Source organism: Nerophis ophidion, linkage group LG13 (genome assembly GCF_033978795.1).
Source record: "Nerophis ophidion isolate RoL-2023_Sa linkage group LG13, RoL_Noph_v1.0, whole genome shotgun sequence".
Taxonomy (NCBI): domain Eukaryota; kingdom Metazoa; phylum Chordata; class Actinopteri; order Syngnathiformes; family Syngnathidae; genus Nerophis; species Nerophis ophidion.
Window position 1 is genome coordinate 47,060,016 of NC_084623.1, and position 17,114 is coordinate 47,077,129.

General features: G+C 41.0%; 1 protein-coding gene across 1 annotated transcript in view; it reads left to right on the forward strand.

Annotated features, from left to right (window-relative positions):
• The first annotated feature begins 4,254 nt into the window (after positions 1 to 4,254).
• inppl1a (inositol polyphosphate phosphatase-like 1a) overlaps positions 4,255 to 17,114 on the forward strand; it is a 57,096-nt gene continuing 44,236 nt past the window's right edge. Inside the window, exon 1 of the mRNA XM_061919119.1 lies at positions 4,255 to 4,721. Coding sequence (XP_061775103.1) covers positions 4,537 to 4,721 — 185 coding nt within the window. The 5' untranslated portion in view covers positions 4,255 to 4,536. The remainder of the gene's footprint in view (positions 4,722 to 17,114) is intronic.

A 17,114-nucleotide genomic window follows, 5' to 3' on the forward strand; every position in this document is an offset into this window, starting at 1 on the left:
AAAAGCAGCTTCCATGAAATGCTAAGTAATTCACAAACAAGGATGGGGCGAAGGTCACCACTTTGTAAGCAAATTGTTGAACAGTTTTAGAAAAACATTTCTCAACGAGCTATTGCAAGGAATTTAGAGATTTTACCATCTACGGTCTGTAAAATCATCAAAAGGTTCAGAGAATCTGGAAAAATCACTGCACCTAAGCGATGATATTATGGACCGTTGATCCCTCAGGCGGTACTACATCAAAAACTGACATCAGTATGTAAAGGATATCACCACATGGGCTCAGGAACACTTCATAAAACCACTGTCAGTAACTACAGTTGGTCGCTACATCTGTAAGTGCAAGTTAAAACTCTACTATGCAAAGCCAAATCCATTTACCAACAACAGGAATTCTCAAAACAATATAATAATATTGACGTACAGAAAATCATTACTTTTTTATCCTTACCATCGCATATGATGTTTGAATTAAACAATGCTCCAAAAGTTAAAGTTGTTGTGCAATTAATGAAGAAATGTCATTTTAGGATAAATATTATGTTGTAACATGTGAGGTTAGACAGTTATCTTGAGAAATAATTATAAACCTAACAGTAACAACCAAATACTGTATGATCCTAAATCCATCTTTTGAAAGTTCAAGTAGGAGTAATGTTGGCTATCTGGCATTAGGTGTCTAGCTCCTCAAGCGACAACATTTGATAAATGAAACTTAGCACGGGGACAATATGCAAATTCCACACACAGAGATCCGATCCTGGTTAAAACCCATAGAACCATCTGGCTGGCTGTGAGGCAGACATGCTAAGCAATATGGAAAATGCAAATATGGTTTGGTATTAGTAGTCAAATGTAGTTGTGTTTTCCACTGGCGCATGCTAGTGTTCTTGAGCAAGGTGATGGTTTCCAGTTTACTCATACTTTGACTGCTGCAACTGACTTCTTTAGTCACGGCTATTCTAGAATCCTCCAGAACACAAAGCTTGCAAATAAAACCAAATTCAATTCAATCTACCATGCGAGTGCGATGGCGTTTAAGTTCACTAGTTTTGTTTCATTTTCAAATTCCAATTATTGAAAATAAAAGATGGGTTTCAAGTTGTGCTATAACAGACTTGTGAATTATATTCGTTGTATACTTGGTTCTGCGAGGGAGTGCTTAACTCAAAACACTTGTACCTTAAACCGTCTCCAATTCAATTGAATTGAAATCAATTAAATTGGTGTTTGGCCTGCCAAAACCAAACAATTTTAACATGTAAAATGCCTTAAAAAAAAAAAGAAAAAACAGACTTTTAGTTCTATGAAGTACTTTAATAACAATATACCTTGGGGAGCAGACTTCTACTGTATCTCCTTCCAGTCAAACACACCATCCGCAGCTTGTACATATTTTCATTGATAAATGTTCGCTAGTTAGCTATTATTTTAACGTCCTTAGATGGAGTTAGACTCATTCTGCTTCAGTATGGTGTAAACTAGCAGTGCTACCTATGCTCGAATCACTTCAAAATGTTAGCTACAAGCTTTTTCTTGTTTTTGATGATTTCTTTTTTCAATTCAATGAAAATAATCCGCTTCTTTTCCTCAGCACTGTCCTTCATACCCACTTTCTTCATCCCAATGGTTAGAAAACAAAGTTATGTCGATCTCTATAATTATGAGCCAATGCTAGCGTGTAAAACAGATCTTCCCTGCGGCATTCGCTCGGCCAACTAATGGATGCCTGTAATTCAAATTTTCGACAACTTAAAGCATAATAATTAGCTGAGAAACAGCTCTTTTCTCAAAACAATCTTAAATTGTGACACTCTTAAGCTGAGGTACCTATGGATCCCATTTCTGCAACTGAATAGAAATACATCTACTTTGTATACATTATGGTAAGTCATAATTATGACATAAAAAGCCATAACTATTGGGTAAGAAAGCCGAAATTATGGGATAAAAAGTCATAATTATGAGGTAAATAAACCTAAATTATGAGATAAAAAAAGTCTAAGTCATGAGATCCATTCATCCATCCATTTTGTTCCGCTTGTTCCCTTTGGGGTCGCGGGCGGCGCTGGTGCCTATCTCAGTTACAATTGGGCGGAAGGCGGCGTATACCCTGGACAAGTCGCCACCTCATAACAGAAAATTATGAGATTAAAAAAGTCAAAATTATGAGATAAAAAGTCGCAATTATAAGAGAAAAGTCAGAATTATGTAATGAAAAGTCGACATTATAAGATAAAAAGTTGTAATTATGAAATAAAAAGTCAAAATTATGAGATTAAAAAGGCATAATTATGAGGTTAAATGATCTAAATTATGAGATTTTAAAAAAGTAAAAATTATGAGATAAAAAGTCGCAATGATGAGAGAAAAGTCAGCATTATGTAATGAAAAGTCAACATTATAAGATAAAAAGTTCCATCCATCCATCCATTTCTACCGCTTGTTCCCTTTTGTGGTCGCGGGGGGCGCTGGCGCCTATCTCAGCTACAATCGGGCTGAAGGATGCGTATGCCCTGGACAAGTCGCCACCTCATTGCAGGGCCAACACAGATAGACAGACAACATTCACACTCACATTCACACACTAGTTGTAATTATGAAATAAAACGTCTAAATTATGAGATAAAAAGTCATAATTATGAGGTAAAAAAATCTAAATTATGAGATAAAATATTGTAATTATGGAATAAAAAGTTTAAATTGCGAGATAAAAAGTCATAATTATGAGATAAAAAGTCAAAATTATGCGACAATAAGTCAAAACTATGAAAACATGTCCTAATTATAATATAAGTTTTAAGTATGAGATAGGACAAGATCACGGGTACAAGCGGCCGAAATGGGTTTCCTCCGCCGAGTGGTGGGACTCTCCCTTAGAGATAGGGTGAGAAGCTCTTCCATCCGGGGGAAGCTCAAAGTAAAGCTGCTGCTCCTCCACATGGAGAGGAGCCAGATGAGGTGGTTCGGGCATCTGGTCAGGATGCCACCCGAACGCCTCCCTAGGGAAGTGTTTAGGCCACAGGGAAGACCCAAGACATGTTGGGAAGACTATGTTTCCCGGCTGGCCTGGGAACGCCTCGGGATCCCCCGGGAAGAGCTATACGAAGTGGCTGGGGAGAGGGAAGTCTGGGCTACCCTGCTTAGGCTGCTGCCCCCGTGGCCCGACCTCGGATAAGCGGAAGAAGATGGATGGGTGGATGGATGGATGGAATCAAAATTTTAATTACCTTTGATGAGGTGGCGACTTGTCCAGGGTGTACCACGCCATCCGCCCGATTGTAGCTGAGATAGGCACCAGCGCCCCCCGCGACCCCAAAGGGGAATAAGCGGTAGAAAAATGGATGGATAGAAGTTTAAATTACGAGACAAAAAGTCAAAATTATGAGATAGAAAGTTAAAATTATGCGACAATAAGTCGAAAATTATGAAAACAAGTCCTAATTATAATATAAGTATGAAGTATGAGATACAATTTCAAAATTAAGCGATAATAAATCGGAATGATGAGATAAAGAGTTGAAATTATGAGATAGAAAGTCATAAAAGGTCAAAATTGTGAGTTCAAAGTCAAAATGATTAGACAAAATGTCAAAATTATGATAATGAAAAGTCATAATTATGCGCTGTATAGTTGTTACAAATGTATTAAATTTTTTGCTTTAATGACATGCACCTGGGGATAGGTTGATTGGCAACACTAAAATTGCCCTTAGTGTGTGAATGTGAGTGTGAACGTTGTCTGTCTATCTGTGTTGGCCCTGCGATGAGGTGGCGACTTGTCCAGGGTGTACCCCGCCTTCCGCCCGATTGTAGCTGAGATAGGCGCCAGCGCCCCCCGCGACCCCAAAAGGGAATAAGCGGTAGAACATGGATGGATGGATGGGCTTTTAACTGGTGCTGTTTGTGTTGACCTACAAAAAGCGAGCTATGCAAATAAACTAAGATGTCTATATTTAGAATCACAACCAACATTTGCATTGTCAAAACACTTTTAAACTATAACATTTTGTTTTCTTTCCATTGGACTCCACTTCTTGGTTTTGGTGTTTTAATTTATTTAGTGTGTGTAGTATCTCTATCCTAATATCTACTCCTGCCAAAGAACGTTATAAAGAAACAAACGCTACGGGATACAAAGCAAACTGTTTTTATAAAATAAAACACAAGAAGGAAGATTGGTCGATTCGTACTTTTACTCGGAAAATCTTTACCGGAATTGTCCATGTTGTCTTTGCCCGCAGCTCCTAACTTTCCAGTGTGGATTTACATATACAGATTTCCGTGGAAGTGTGGAGTGTGGCGAGCATTTCAGTAACCGACAAGACGGACGCAAACAACTTGACGGAACTTTCCTGTCGTCCTTGTTGTTTTTACCCGGACAAAACCTCCGACTCGATAACGTTTTTTGCAACTCTCGTCGCCTCCCAACTCTCCGTCTTACTTTTTTTTTTTTCTCCGCCGTAAGTCAGGCAGGCGAGGGAGCTTTTCGGACAAGTCGGGAAGCAGTTGACGCCGGTTAGAAGGGCTGTGGCCATGGCCGGAGGTGGCGGCGGCGGCGGCGTCGGGCTTTCTCCACTCGGGCCCGCACCGCCGATGTGGTATCACCGGGACCTGAGTCGAGCTGCGGCCGAGGAGCTGCTGGCCCGCGCCGGGAGAGATGGCAGCTTCCTGGTACGGGACAGCGAGAGTGTCAACGGGGCTTACGCTTTGTGTGTGCTGTAAGTAACTTTATCATGAAAAAAAACAACACTTTTTTTAGTCAGTCATCTTTACTGCTTTTGCCCCTGCTTGCATGTTTAGTTAGCGTGATGCCTTCAGGGACTCTTCAACTTTTCTACAGAAACGGCAATCTTGGTGGTGTGTTTGTGGTCAGATTGCAGCAATGGTTGTTGCTTTAACTTTCTGTTGAAACGCATGTAAGGGATGCATACTGTGTGTCAAACTCCGGCATGGCACTCTTTTAAAAAAATCTCATGTTAGATGTGGTCGCCTGCAGCGCCCTTCTTTTTTTTTTTTACAGAGCACTCAACCCAGGGGTGTCCAAACTTTTGCACACAGAAAAATTAAAGCATGCGGGGGGCCGTTTTGATATTTGTAATTTTTTCAAACCCTAACAAAATATATGGATTTTTTATTTACTTTTTTACCTTGAGGGCTCCCAGGGACCATGAAGGCGCTAAGTCAGGGATGTCAAACATGCGGCCCGTGGGCCGAATCAGGCCCTCCAACAGGCTCTACCATGAATTGATTAACGTGGACCCCGACTTAAACAAGTTGAAAAACGTATTCGGGTGTTACCATATAGTGGTCAATTGTACAGAATATGTACTGAACTGTGCAGTCTACTTATAAAAGTATCAATCAATCAATCGGGCCCGCCAACAGGCTCTACCATGAATTGATTAACGTGGACCCCGACTTAAACCAGTTGAAAAACTTATTCGGGTGTTACCATTTAGTGGTCAATTGTACGGAATATGTACTGAACTGTGCAATCTACTTATAAATGTATCAATCAATCAATCCGGCCCGCGAGATGAGTATGCTGAGTGTAAAATTGAGGTGCATTTTTAAACTAAAGAAACTGCTGTTCTAAATTTTTCCACTGGGTGTCGTAATACCATTTCTAGTTTGCAAAGAAAATGGGTTATACAAGCGAATTTACAGAAACTCCATCCATTTTCTACCGCTTATTCGCTGGCGCCTATCTCAGCTACAATCGGGCGGAAGGCAGGGTACACCCTGGACAAGTCGCCATCTCATCGCAGGGCCAACACAGATAGACAGACAACATTCACACTCACATTCACGCACTAGGGCCAATTTAGTGTTGCCAATCAACCTATCCCCAGGTGCATGTCTTTGGAGGTGGGAGGAAGCCGGAGTACCCGGAGGGAACCCACGCATTCACGGGGAGAACATGCAAACTCCACACACAAAGATCCCGAGCCTGGATTTGAACCCAGGACTACAGGAACTTCGTATTGTGAGGCAGACGCACTAACCCCTCTGCCACCGTGAAGCCATTTACAGAAACTTTACAGTGGTAATCAGAAATTAGGTAGTGTATACATAGAAGCGTTTTTATTCATGCTTTATTTTCCATCCATCCATCCATCCATTTTCTAACGCTTGTCCGGGATGCTGGAGCTTATGTCAGCTGCATTCGGGTGGCAGGCGCTGTACACCCTGGACAAGTCGCCATCTCATCGCAGGGCCAACACAGATAGATAGACATTATTAATATAAAGTAGTGTAAAGTTCTTACTTATATCTGTCAGTAAACTCACCACGAAAGCACTAAAACATACCGGTGTAGTGAGTTTAGATTAATCACCCTCGGAACTTTACTTATTAGAGAGTTCCGGTCGGCCGGTTTTCCACGGGACACATTTCCGGTGTTGTTATTGCACTAGGGAGCCACGGATGAGACGCACCAGTGCAATACCAAATTTTTGTTCAATCCTCAATGGGCTTTGACTTAAAGTTGGACTTAAGTTTAATTGCTTTGTAGACACACTGAGATCAGGTCTAAGGTCATTGTGTTCTTCAGGGTGTTTTTAAAACCGCACCATTATTTTCTTCAGAGTTTTCTGAAACCTGAAGTGTTTTGTCAAGAGGATTATTTGTGGTATTTAAATTTTTAGAATGTGATTGATCTATTTTGGGCCAAAGTAAAACAAAGAAAACAACTTCAAGTTGTCATAGTTGTATTTTTAAGTTATTATGCCATAATTTTTCCCGTCCGGCCCGCGTGGGAGTACATTTTTCTCCACGCGGCCCCTCAGCTAACATGAGTTTGACACCCCTGCTCTAAGTCATTAAAATGTTAAAAACAAGTCAAATTATTATCTTTTTTTATTTCACACTTACAGTAAATCTCTACAATATATCAACTTCAGGTTGATATAAAGTTAAATAAAAAATAAAAAAGTTGTATGCCTTTTCTGTCAAAGACAATTTTGTTTTTGATCTGAGTCGTTGTGGCTTGTGCAGCCCTTTGAGACACTAGTTATTTTGGGCTGTATAAATAAACATTGATTGATTGACTTTTATAATAAAACTGAAATATGCAGTATTTCCCCCACTGCCCAAAGCATTCAGAAAGCAAGTAGAGCCTTGAAAAGATCAATAATGCAGGACACCACTTATTTTAATTTATTATTATTTTTGAGGTATTACAGTGAAAAGATAAATACAATCCCATTAAATATATTTGGGATCCAAAAGGTGCCCCACTCATTAAGTGATACATATTTTATTTTTTATTTTTTTTACTTTCAACACTTAAGTGACGAGTTCAACTTCAGATATATCTGTCGACTTTACGTTTGAACTATAATTTTGCCTGTTCTATGCTCTTTTGTCAAAGAAAACGTTGATGTATTTGTATGGCAAACACAATATATGCAATATTTTCCACATAAAACATTTTAAAGTGAAATATTTTTAATAATTGGAGCTTTGAATTGGTGAATAATTCATTATAACATTGTTTTTTATGTTTTTTTTTGAGCAACGGCAAAAAAAGAAAAAGAAAAATAGACAAAAGAAAAAAAAACTGCCTGCATGGCAGCTTTGTGTCAAGATTGCAACTTTTTGTCGATATATTTCACTTGAGTCCACGTTTTTAAATGTTTTTTATTTATTTTTTTGCAATAGCATTTCCAGAATGTGTGGTGGGCCGGTAAACAATTAGCTGCGGGCCGCACTTTGGACACCCCTGACTTAACCCAACTGTGGGTGCTGAGCACTGGCATTAAACTCACTAGCAGAAAACAGAAAACAAACACATGTTTTAATTTAAAGCTGTCTGATACACTTTGAGGCCTCATCACCCCTAATAAGAGTCCCCACTCCAAAACACTTTACCACCAATCCCTGTTTTCTGGCAATTCCAACATCTCCTCTCTCCTGCACAAGCAAACGCTCACATTTGCTAAAACAAACATTACTAATGGTGTGTGGTGGTGTTTGACAATGAATCTGACACATCAAATGAAGTTTGGAAAAGCAGGCTCCTGACAGGAAATAAAAAGGCCTGTTCCACGTGACTTGGCTGTGACGTTGACCCCGACTTACATCCCCTCATAGGATAGTTTACCCCATGCTGAGTTCATGCGTGTGTATAGATGCACCTCGACTCGGACATGCACTATCCACTCTATTAACACTCAAACTACCATATTTTCCAGACAATATGGCGCACCGGATTATAAGATGCTGATGAATATTTTTTATCTTTTTTCATATATAAGGCGCTCTTGCTGGGCGATATGGAAAAAAATGTGTATCACGATATGGATCATTTTATGGGCAGCACGGTTGACCAGGGGTTAGTGCATGTGCCTCGCAATACGAAGGTCCTGAGTAGTCCTGGGTTCAATCCCGGGCTTGGGATCTTTCTGTGTGGAGTTTGCATGTTCTCCCCGTGAATGCATTGGTTCCCTCCGGGTACTCCGGCTTCCTCCCACTTCTAAGAACATGCACCTGGACATAGGTTGATTGGCAACACTATATTGGCCCTGGTGTGTGAATGTGAGTGTGAATGTTGTCTGTATTTGTGTTGGCCCTGTGATGAGGTGACGACTTGTCCAGGGTGTATCCCGTCTTCCGCCCGAATGCAGCTGAGATTGGCTCCAGCACCCCCCGCCACCCCAAAATGGACAAGCGGTAGAAAATGGATGGATGGATGAATCATTTTATATCACGTTATAGCTATGGTATGCTTTCAGTTATATGAAAAATTGAACAACATACATGACCACTTACCTTTTTTCTCACTTTATTTGCAAGTGAAATAAACAAATACATTTCGTATAGCAAAATACAATAGCAACAAAACACATTTTTCAGGGTTCACCGTAGAGCTGGCCAATATATCGATATACTCAATACATCGCAGGTTTGTCTCTGCGCGATATTGAAAATGACTATATTGTGATATTCGAGCATACGTTCTCACGCAGTTGCTTTTAGCTGCTGGCATTCCATTGCAGGCTCTTCTCACTCTTTCTTGCCTCTCCTTCTCACAGAGACTTAAAACAAGCGCACCTTCTTACAGACGTCACACACTGTTGCATCATACGCTCTCGCATGAGAAGTAGCAGCATGGTTAACATTAGCTGTGATTCTAGCGTAGTGGTGCGGGTGATAATACGAGAGAGAGAAGGTGCCAAACTGGTAACAAATGGAGGAAGAATTAATTCCTAAAAAAAACAGCACGTGGCCCATCGTCTGGTGGTGGTTTGACTTTATGAGGGAATATGTCGAACAAGTATGCGGCTGTCACGGCAAATTTCTTCTCCCTACAAACCCCCCCCCATTTACTTCCGGAGTCATGATTAATACAGACGTTTTGTTAACGCTATATTATAAAAATATAACGCTATATCATTAAAATACAGAAGTTTTGTTAACGCTATATTATTAAAAAAAATAAAAAAACAATTTACAAACACAAGCTCAGGATTTTTCTGTATGGAGTTTGCATGTCCTCCCCGTGAATGCGTGGGTTCCCTCCGGGTACTCCGGCTTCCTCCCACTTCCAAAGACATGCACCTGGGGATAGGTTGATTGGCAACACTAAATGGGCCCTAGTGTGTGAATGTGAGTGTGAATGTTGTCTGTCTATCTGTGTTGGACCTGCGATGAGGTGGCGACTTGTCCAGGGTGTACCCCGCCTTCCGCCCGATTGTAGCTGAGATAGGCGCCAGCGACCCCAAAAGGGAATAAGCGGTAGAAAATGGATGGATGGATGGAAGCTATGGGATGACATAAGAGGAAACGTGACCCCGGAAGTAAATGGGTCATCCCATAGCTTGTGTTTGTAAATTGTTTTTTAATTTTTTTTATAATACAGCGTTAACAAAACGTCTGTATTTTTATAATATAGCGTTATATTTTTATAATATAGCGTTAAAAAAATTTCTGTATTAATCATGACCCCGGAAGTAAATGGGGGGGAAGGTTTTTGTAGGGGGGAAGAAATTTGGCGTGACACGGCCAAAGCGTTGTTACAAAAAGTAGCACCTACTGGGACGGCGTTGCGCAGTGGGATAGAGTGGCCTTGCGCAACCCGAGGGTCCCTTGTTCAAATCCCACCTAGTACCAACCTCGTCACGTCCGTTGTGTCTTGAGCAAGACACTTCACCCTTGCTCCTGATGGGTGCTGGTTGGCGCCTTGCATGGCAGCTCCCTCCATCAGTGTGTGAATGTGTGTGTGAATGGGGAAATGTGGAAGTAGTGTCAAAGCGCTTTGAGTACCTTGAAGGTAGAAAAGCGCTATACAAGTACAACCCATTTATCATTTATTTATTTACTGCTAATTTGTAGCATCATTTGAAAAGTCCCCCGTTACAACGCTTTATGTACATATTTATATACATATTTATATAATATTTACATATTTATATAATATGTAACTACAAACTCCCTTCATAGACAGAGTCCCATTGCTTTTATGAGCGGTCGAGCGAGTCAAAAGCCGGAAAAAAAATATAATTTTTTTTAAATTTTATTATTTATTTTTTTGTGGCGGCCGTAATTCTTTCGTGGCGGGCTGCCACAAATAAATGAATGTGTGGGAAACCCTGCTTGAGTCATTTTGCCATCATAGTGCAGTCTACACATATTTCTTATCCATCCATTTCTACCGCTTATTGTCTTTTGGGCTCGTGGGGGGCGCTGGTGCCTATCTCAGTTACAATCGAGCGCAAGGCAGGGTACACCCTGGACAAGACGCCACCTCATCGCAGGGCCAACGTATCTCTTATGTTTGACTCTTATGTTTCTACTGGTCACACTTATCATTACACCATGTACCAAATAAATTTGCTTAGAGGTCGGTGAGCAAAACTAGAATTATTCCGTACATTAGCCGCACCGGGTTGTAAGGCGCACTGTCGAGTTTTGAGGGGAAAAAAGGATTTTAACTGCGCCTTATAATCCGGAAAATACGGTACTTGTCTCGTGTATGTGGTTGGGATGTTATATTAAAAACGTTAATGATAACCGCTCTAACTGGTGACTGTCTCATTTCTTGGAGAAGCCAGCTAGCACGCTAATCGCAGGCTTAGCTTAAATTCCAACATGAATACAAGACACACTGAGGTCTTTCCTCACGATGAAATTTCATACCTCAATTTTTAAACTTGTTACAAAATTGCTGTCTCAGCAACTAAAGCGGGGGTAAACACATTAAGATTTTCCAAATCTTAAGCGATTTTTCTCTCTCTTTCAGACCCCACCCATAAAGACAAAAAAAAAATCAGGCATTGAGCAGTTTGACCTTTATGCAGGTATGTGTGGTGTGTTACGATAATATCAACACCACACACACATACAGATTCTGTCCCTCCTTGGAGCCTAACTCTAGTCCTTCAGACACGAAATCACAAATGTGATCTAAAAATGTGGGTGTATTGATCTAAATATAGATATTGTCGATACCAAGGTGGGTATTGGTATCAGATTAATACTAGCGTGTTGGGATTTCTTACTTTTGTTGTAGTTTCTCTTTTATAGGTACATTATTTGCAGAACATAATTTCTTGAGGGGCAACACTGTGGAGCAGTGGTTAGTGCTTATACCTCACAGCGAGAAGGTCCAAGGTTCGATTTCCGGGCTCTGGGTCTTTCTGTTTTTGTATGTTCTCCCCGGGTACTCCGGCTTCCTACCACCTCCAAAGACATGCACCTGGGGACAGGTTCATTGGCAACACTAAATTGTCCCTACTGTGTGAATGTTAGTGTGAATGTTGTCTATCTCTGTTGGCCTGCAGTGAGGTGGAGACTTTTTGCTCCTACCCCACTACCCCTCCCTGCGACCCCAAGAGGGTAACAAGCGGCAGAAAATTGATGGATGGATGGATTTTCTAGAGGCAAATTCACAAAAATATTAAATAATCTTGACCTTTCAAGTCAAAAGTATCTGTATCAGTTTTGGCAAAATTAGCCCTGTATTTGCAGTACTTGGTATCTAAATGTACTCGTGTTCAGAGTCTTTACTCTTGTCCCTCTATGTCTCAGATGAAAAGCGAGCGACAGCCAGCATGACGTCACACTTCACGCTTCTGCTCCAGTTGGACTTTCTCTCCTTAAAAGCCGCCACCGTCCTCTCAAGTCAAAAGTATCGGTATCAGTTTTGGCAGAAGTAGCCTTGTATTTGCAGTACTTGGTATCTGAATGTACGGTCTTCAGAGACTCGTCAAAAGTATCAGTATCAGTTTTGGCAAAATTATCCCTGTATTTACAGTACTTAGTATCTGAATGTACTCGTGTTCAGAGACTCTACTCTTGTCCCTCAATGTTTCAGATAAAAAGCAAGCGACAGCCAGCGTGACGTCACACTTGCTTCGCGCTTCTGCTCCAGTTGGACTTTCTCTCCCTAAAAGCCGCCACCGTCCTCTTAATATTTACACATTTTGTAGATCACTCTCCTCGGGTATATCTGCGATATATTAACGTTACGTCAATGTCGCAAACATGCTGACTATGCTCCAGACAACAGCATGTGTCTTGTTTATGTTGTCACAACAACGGGTTTCTGCAGCGCTTTATTCAGGGATCAAAGTGCATCACTAGTCAATAGTGCACAAATAATAGGCTATCTATATATATATGTGTATATATCTATATATATATATATATATGTATATATGTTTGTATATATATATGTATGTATGTATATATATATATATATATATATATATATGTATATAATATGTATGTGTATATATATATATATATATACGTACATATGTACGTACGTATGTATGTGTGTATATATATATATATATATATATATATATATATATATATATATATATATATACGTACGTATGTATGTGTATATATATATATGTATATATATATATATATATATATATATATATATATGTATATGTGGATATAGGTGGTAATGTTTTTGTTCGTGTGGTTTTGATTTTATATGATTTTTTTCCCCCCATGATTGCAAACACAGTGTCTGTGCCTAAAGGCCGATTGGTGGAGAATGAGGAAGGGTTGTTGGGTGTCTGGGGAGGCACAAGGTTTAAAGTGTTTTCATGGGAGGTAAAACCTGTTGGAATTGGGTTGGCTGCTAGCATAAGATTGACAATAAAAGTAAAAAATCGAGTCAGACTTTTGACTTCTTCTGGAGGCTACAATACATATTACTTTGATTTGTTTTTACGTAAAAAGTGAAGTGAATTATACTTATTTTGTGCTGTTTTCTCTAGAGACTCAAAATGCTTTACATAGTGAAACCCATTATCTACATCTTTTTTTAAGCTACAAAGCCGCCCCCTTTATATCCTTTCAAGGTGTCGCGGCTCTGATTTTGCTCTGGCGGTGAAACCCTGCAATAACTAATATGAATTTTTTAAATAATCCCACATCCCTATTTGAGGTGTTCTGGAAATTATCACAAAAAAATCCAAAAATAATCATAATTAATATCATAAAACATAATCAACAAAACGATCATAATTCTAATTAAAATCGAGTACCAACCTCTTAAGGCTGTGTACGGTTAAAACGGACTAGCTAATGGGGTTCGGTTGGTCAAGTGTGACCACAGTCCAGGACACAAAGAACCAGGCCGAACACGTCTGCTATTGGAGTCTAGTCTTGAGTTAGGCAAGTGTGAACGCCGGCCTTGCTAATAGACTAAAATATTGGATATGATGCAACATCCAACAAAAAAAAAAAACACGTAAGTACAGTACAAATTGGGGATCGGCAATATGGCGTAAAAAACAAACTGCAGTAACGATGTATATCAGGTTATATTCTTCAGCATATCAATTATAATAGAACAATTTCAAAACAGGTTAGAGATTACAAAGGATCTTCTTTTGAATGCTGATGTATGTAGTAACATATTGCATCATACACTGTTATTGGACGTCTACACTCAGTGCAGTTGTTGTAATATTCTCTCTCTAGACTTATTATTCCATCTAATATACTACCTAATTTACTCTCCGCTGTAACGTGGTTCTAACTAGACTCCTGTTAAAGTGTACCAAGCATGCATTCTTCTGTTTTGTCGTTACTTTAAATTCAAGCTAGTTTAGCGGTTACTGTGGTTTCTTTTTTTGCCCCGCGTTCTCATGCTCGGTGTGTCCCATTTAGAGGGGAGTATAAGTGACTTAGATGCAGCTCCACATTGTGCATGGACATTAGGGGTGGGAATCTTTGGGCATTACACGATTTAATTTGATTCCGTTTGTTGTGGTGATGATTTGGTTCAGAATCGTTTGTCCATTGAACACGATTTTGGTAATATATTATTTGGTATATAAATTGTATTAACACCTATTGCGATCGTATGACCAGGAAGAGGTTTTTTTGTTTTGAGTGCATAAGGTTGTCGGAAAATTTACACAACACATACACCGCACAGTCGAGCCACGACTTTATGTATATTGTTAACTGAGAGCATTAAAAATCAGAAATACAAGTTCACTAATGTGACTATCAAGTATCTTACCAACACGTCTTCCTTTGAGGAAGCGGTGCCTGGCGAATCTGTGGTGGACTCTCCTATTTCTGGGGCTGAGGTTGCTGAAGTAGTTAAAAAGCTCCTCGGCGGCAAGGCCCCGGGGGTAGATGAGATCCGCCCGGAGTTCCTTAAGGCTCTGGAGGCTGTGGGGCTGTCTTGGTTGACAAGACTCTGCAGCATCGCGTGGACATCGGGGGCGGTACCTCTGGATTGGCAGACCGGGGTGGGGGTCCCTCTCTTTAAGAAGGGGGACCGGAGGGTGTGTTCCAACTATCGTGGGATCACACTCCTCAGCCTTCCCGGTAAGGTTTATTCAGGTGTACTGGAGAGGAGGCTTCGCCGGATAGTCGAACCTCGGATTCAGGAGGAACAGTGTGGTTTTCGTCCTGGTCGTGGAACTGTGGACCACCTCTATACTCTCGGCAGGGTTCTTGAGGGTGCATGGGAGTTTGCCCAACCAGTCTACATGTGCTTTGTGGACTTGGAGAAGGCATTCGACCGTGTCCCTCGGGAAGTCCTGTGGGGAGTGCTCAGAGAGTATGGGGAGGCAGTATTGTGGCAGTCCGCTCCCTGTATGATCAGTGTCAGAGCTTGGTCCGCATTGCTGGCAGTAAGTCGGACACGTTTCCAGTGAGGGTTGGACTCCGCCAAGGCTGTCCTTTGTCACCGATTCTGTTCATAACTTTTATGGACAGAATTTCTAGGCGCAGCCAAGGCGTTGAGGGGATCCGGTTTGGTGGCCACGGGATTAGGTCTCTGCTTTTTGCAGATGATGTAGTCCTGATGGCTTCATCTGGCCGGGATCTTCAGCTCTCACCGGATCGGTTCGCAGCCGAGTGTGAAGCGACTGGAATGAGAATCAGCACCTCCAAGTCCGACTCCATGGTTCTCGCCCGGAAAAGGGTGGAGTGCCATCTCCGGGTTGGGGAGGAGACCCTGCCCCAAGTGGAGGAGTTCAAGTACCTAGGAGTCTTGTTCACGAGTGGGGGAAGAGTGGATCGTGAGATTGACAGGCGGATCGGTGCGGCGTCTTCAGTAATGCGGACGTTGTATCAATCCGTTGTGGTGAAGAAGGAGCTGAGCCGGAAGGCAAAGCTCTCAATTTACCGGTCGATCTACGTTCCCATCCTCACCTATGGTCATGAGCTTTGGGTCATGACCGAAAGGATAAGATCACGGGTACAAGCGGCCGAAATGAGTTTCCTCCGCCGGGTGGCAGGGCTCTCCCTTAGAGATAGGGTGAGAAGCTCTGCCATCCGGGAGGAGCTCAACGTAAAGCCGCTGCTCCTCCACATCGAGAGGAGCCAGATGAGGTGGTTCGGGCATCTGGTCAGGATGCCACCCGAACGCCTCCCTAGGGATGTGTTTAGGGCACGTCCAGCTGGTAGGAGGCCACGGGGAAGACCCAGGACGCGTTGGGAAGACTATGTCTCCCGGCTGGCCTGGGAACACCTCGGGATCCCCCGGGAAGAGCTAGACGAACTGGCTGGAGATAGGGAAGTCTGGGCTTCCCTGCTTAGGCTGCTGCCCCCGCGACCCGGCCTCGGATAAGCGGAAGATGATGGATGGATGGATGGTTTAGACTAGAGTTACAAACCCTGTGATTTTTTTTTAACACAAATATTACAGTAGAACTATTAAAAGTGAACACAATACAATTATTTCTACTCTTCAAAACGGCATTCCCATAGAACACAATCGAAATGGGGAAACAAACCCATTAAACTTTCAAATGAATTGAATACAAATAACTACTCACTCTTTGAAGTTGTCATGTGACGAGTTGGAGCTTTTTAAAATGGATGTTTGCAACCTTTACGCGACTGCCTTCTGGGTGTTAACTTTCCAAAGTGTTGTAAGCATTATATCCCCGCTACTTCTGGCTGTTGGCATGCAATAAAGTAAAAAAAGGCCTGTATTTGACAGATACACATTAGATTTGTGTGTGATTAGGCAAAGATAGCGATTTAAATAGCAAATGTTGGCTATAATTGAATGGAGTCTTTCGCAACAACAATGAAGGCTCGACGAATTTCTCCGACCGCTGAGTTATTTTTTATTAAATATAATTATTACATTAATTGTAAAAAATATAGACATATATGTTTATATGTATATGTTCTGTTAATTTAAAAAGTTGCAAACAGCCCATTTTAATGTACTTAAAAAGGGGGCTTACCGTCATAGAAGTGGGAAAATAATACAACCACTCTGGATACAAATACTTAAAGACAATAAATAAGCTATTTTTTTGTGATTTATAACAGCTTTTTAGTCTTAGTAATGCGCAGGCAGGAAAAAGACACAGGTGCCCACTTAAATGACCGCACTACCGCTACATCACAATAACTTCTATTTCCAGTTATGTGGTCATCATCTTCATGTTTTTTCTCCATGCCACCACCCTTCTGTGGTGGCATTGATTAAAACTAAGATACAATGTTAATTTACTTCGAAAAAAAAAAAAAAAGAATACCATGGTGATCCACACTTACTAATGTACTTCCTTCCTGAGGGCTTTGCATCATTTATGTGTTTAAGAAGTGTTCCCCCTCTGCTATTGTGGTAACTGCAGTAACAAGTAAATGAGAAAAAAAAAAAA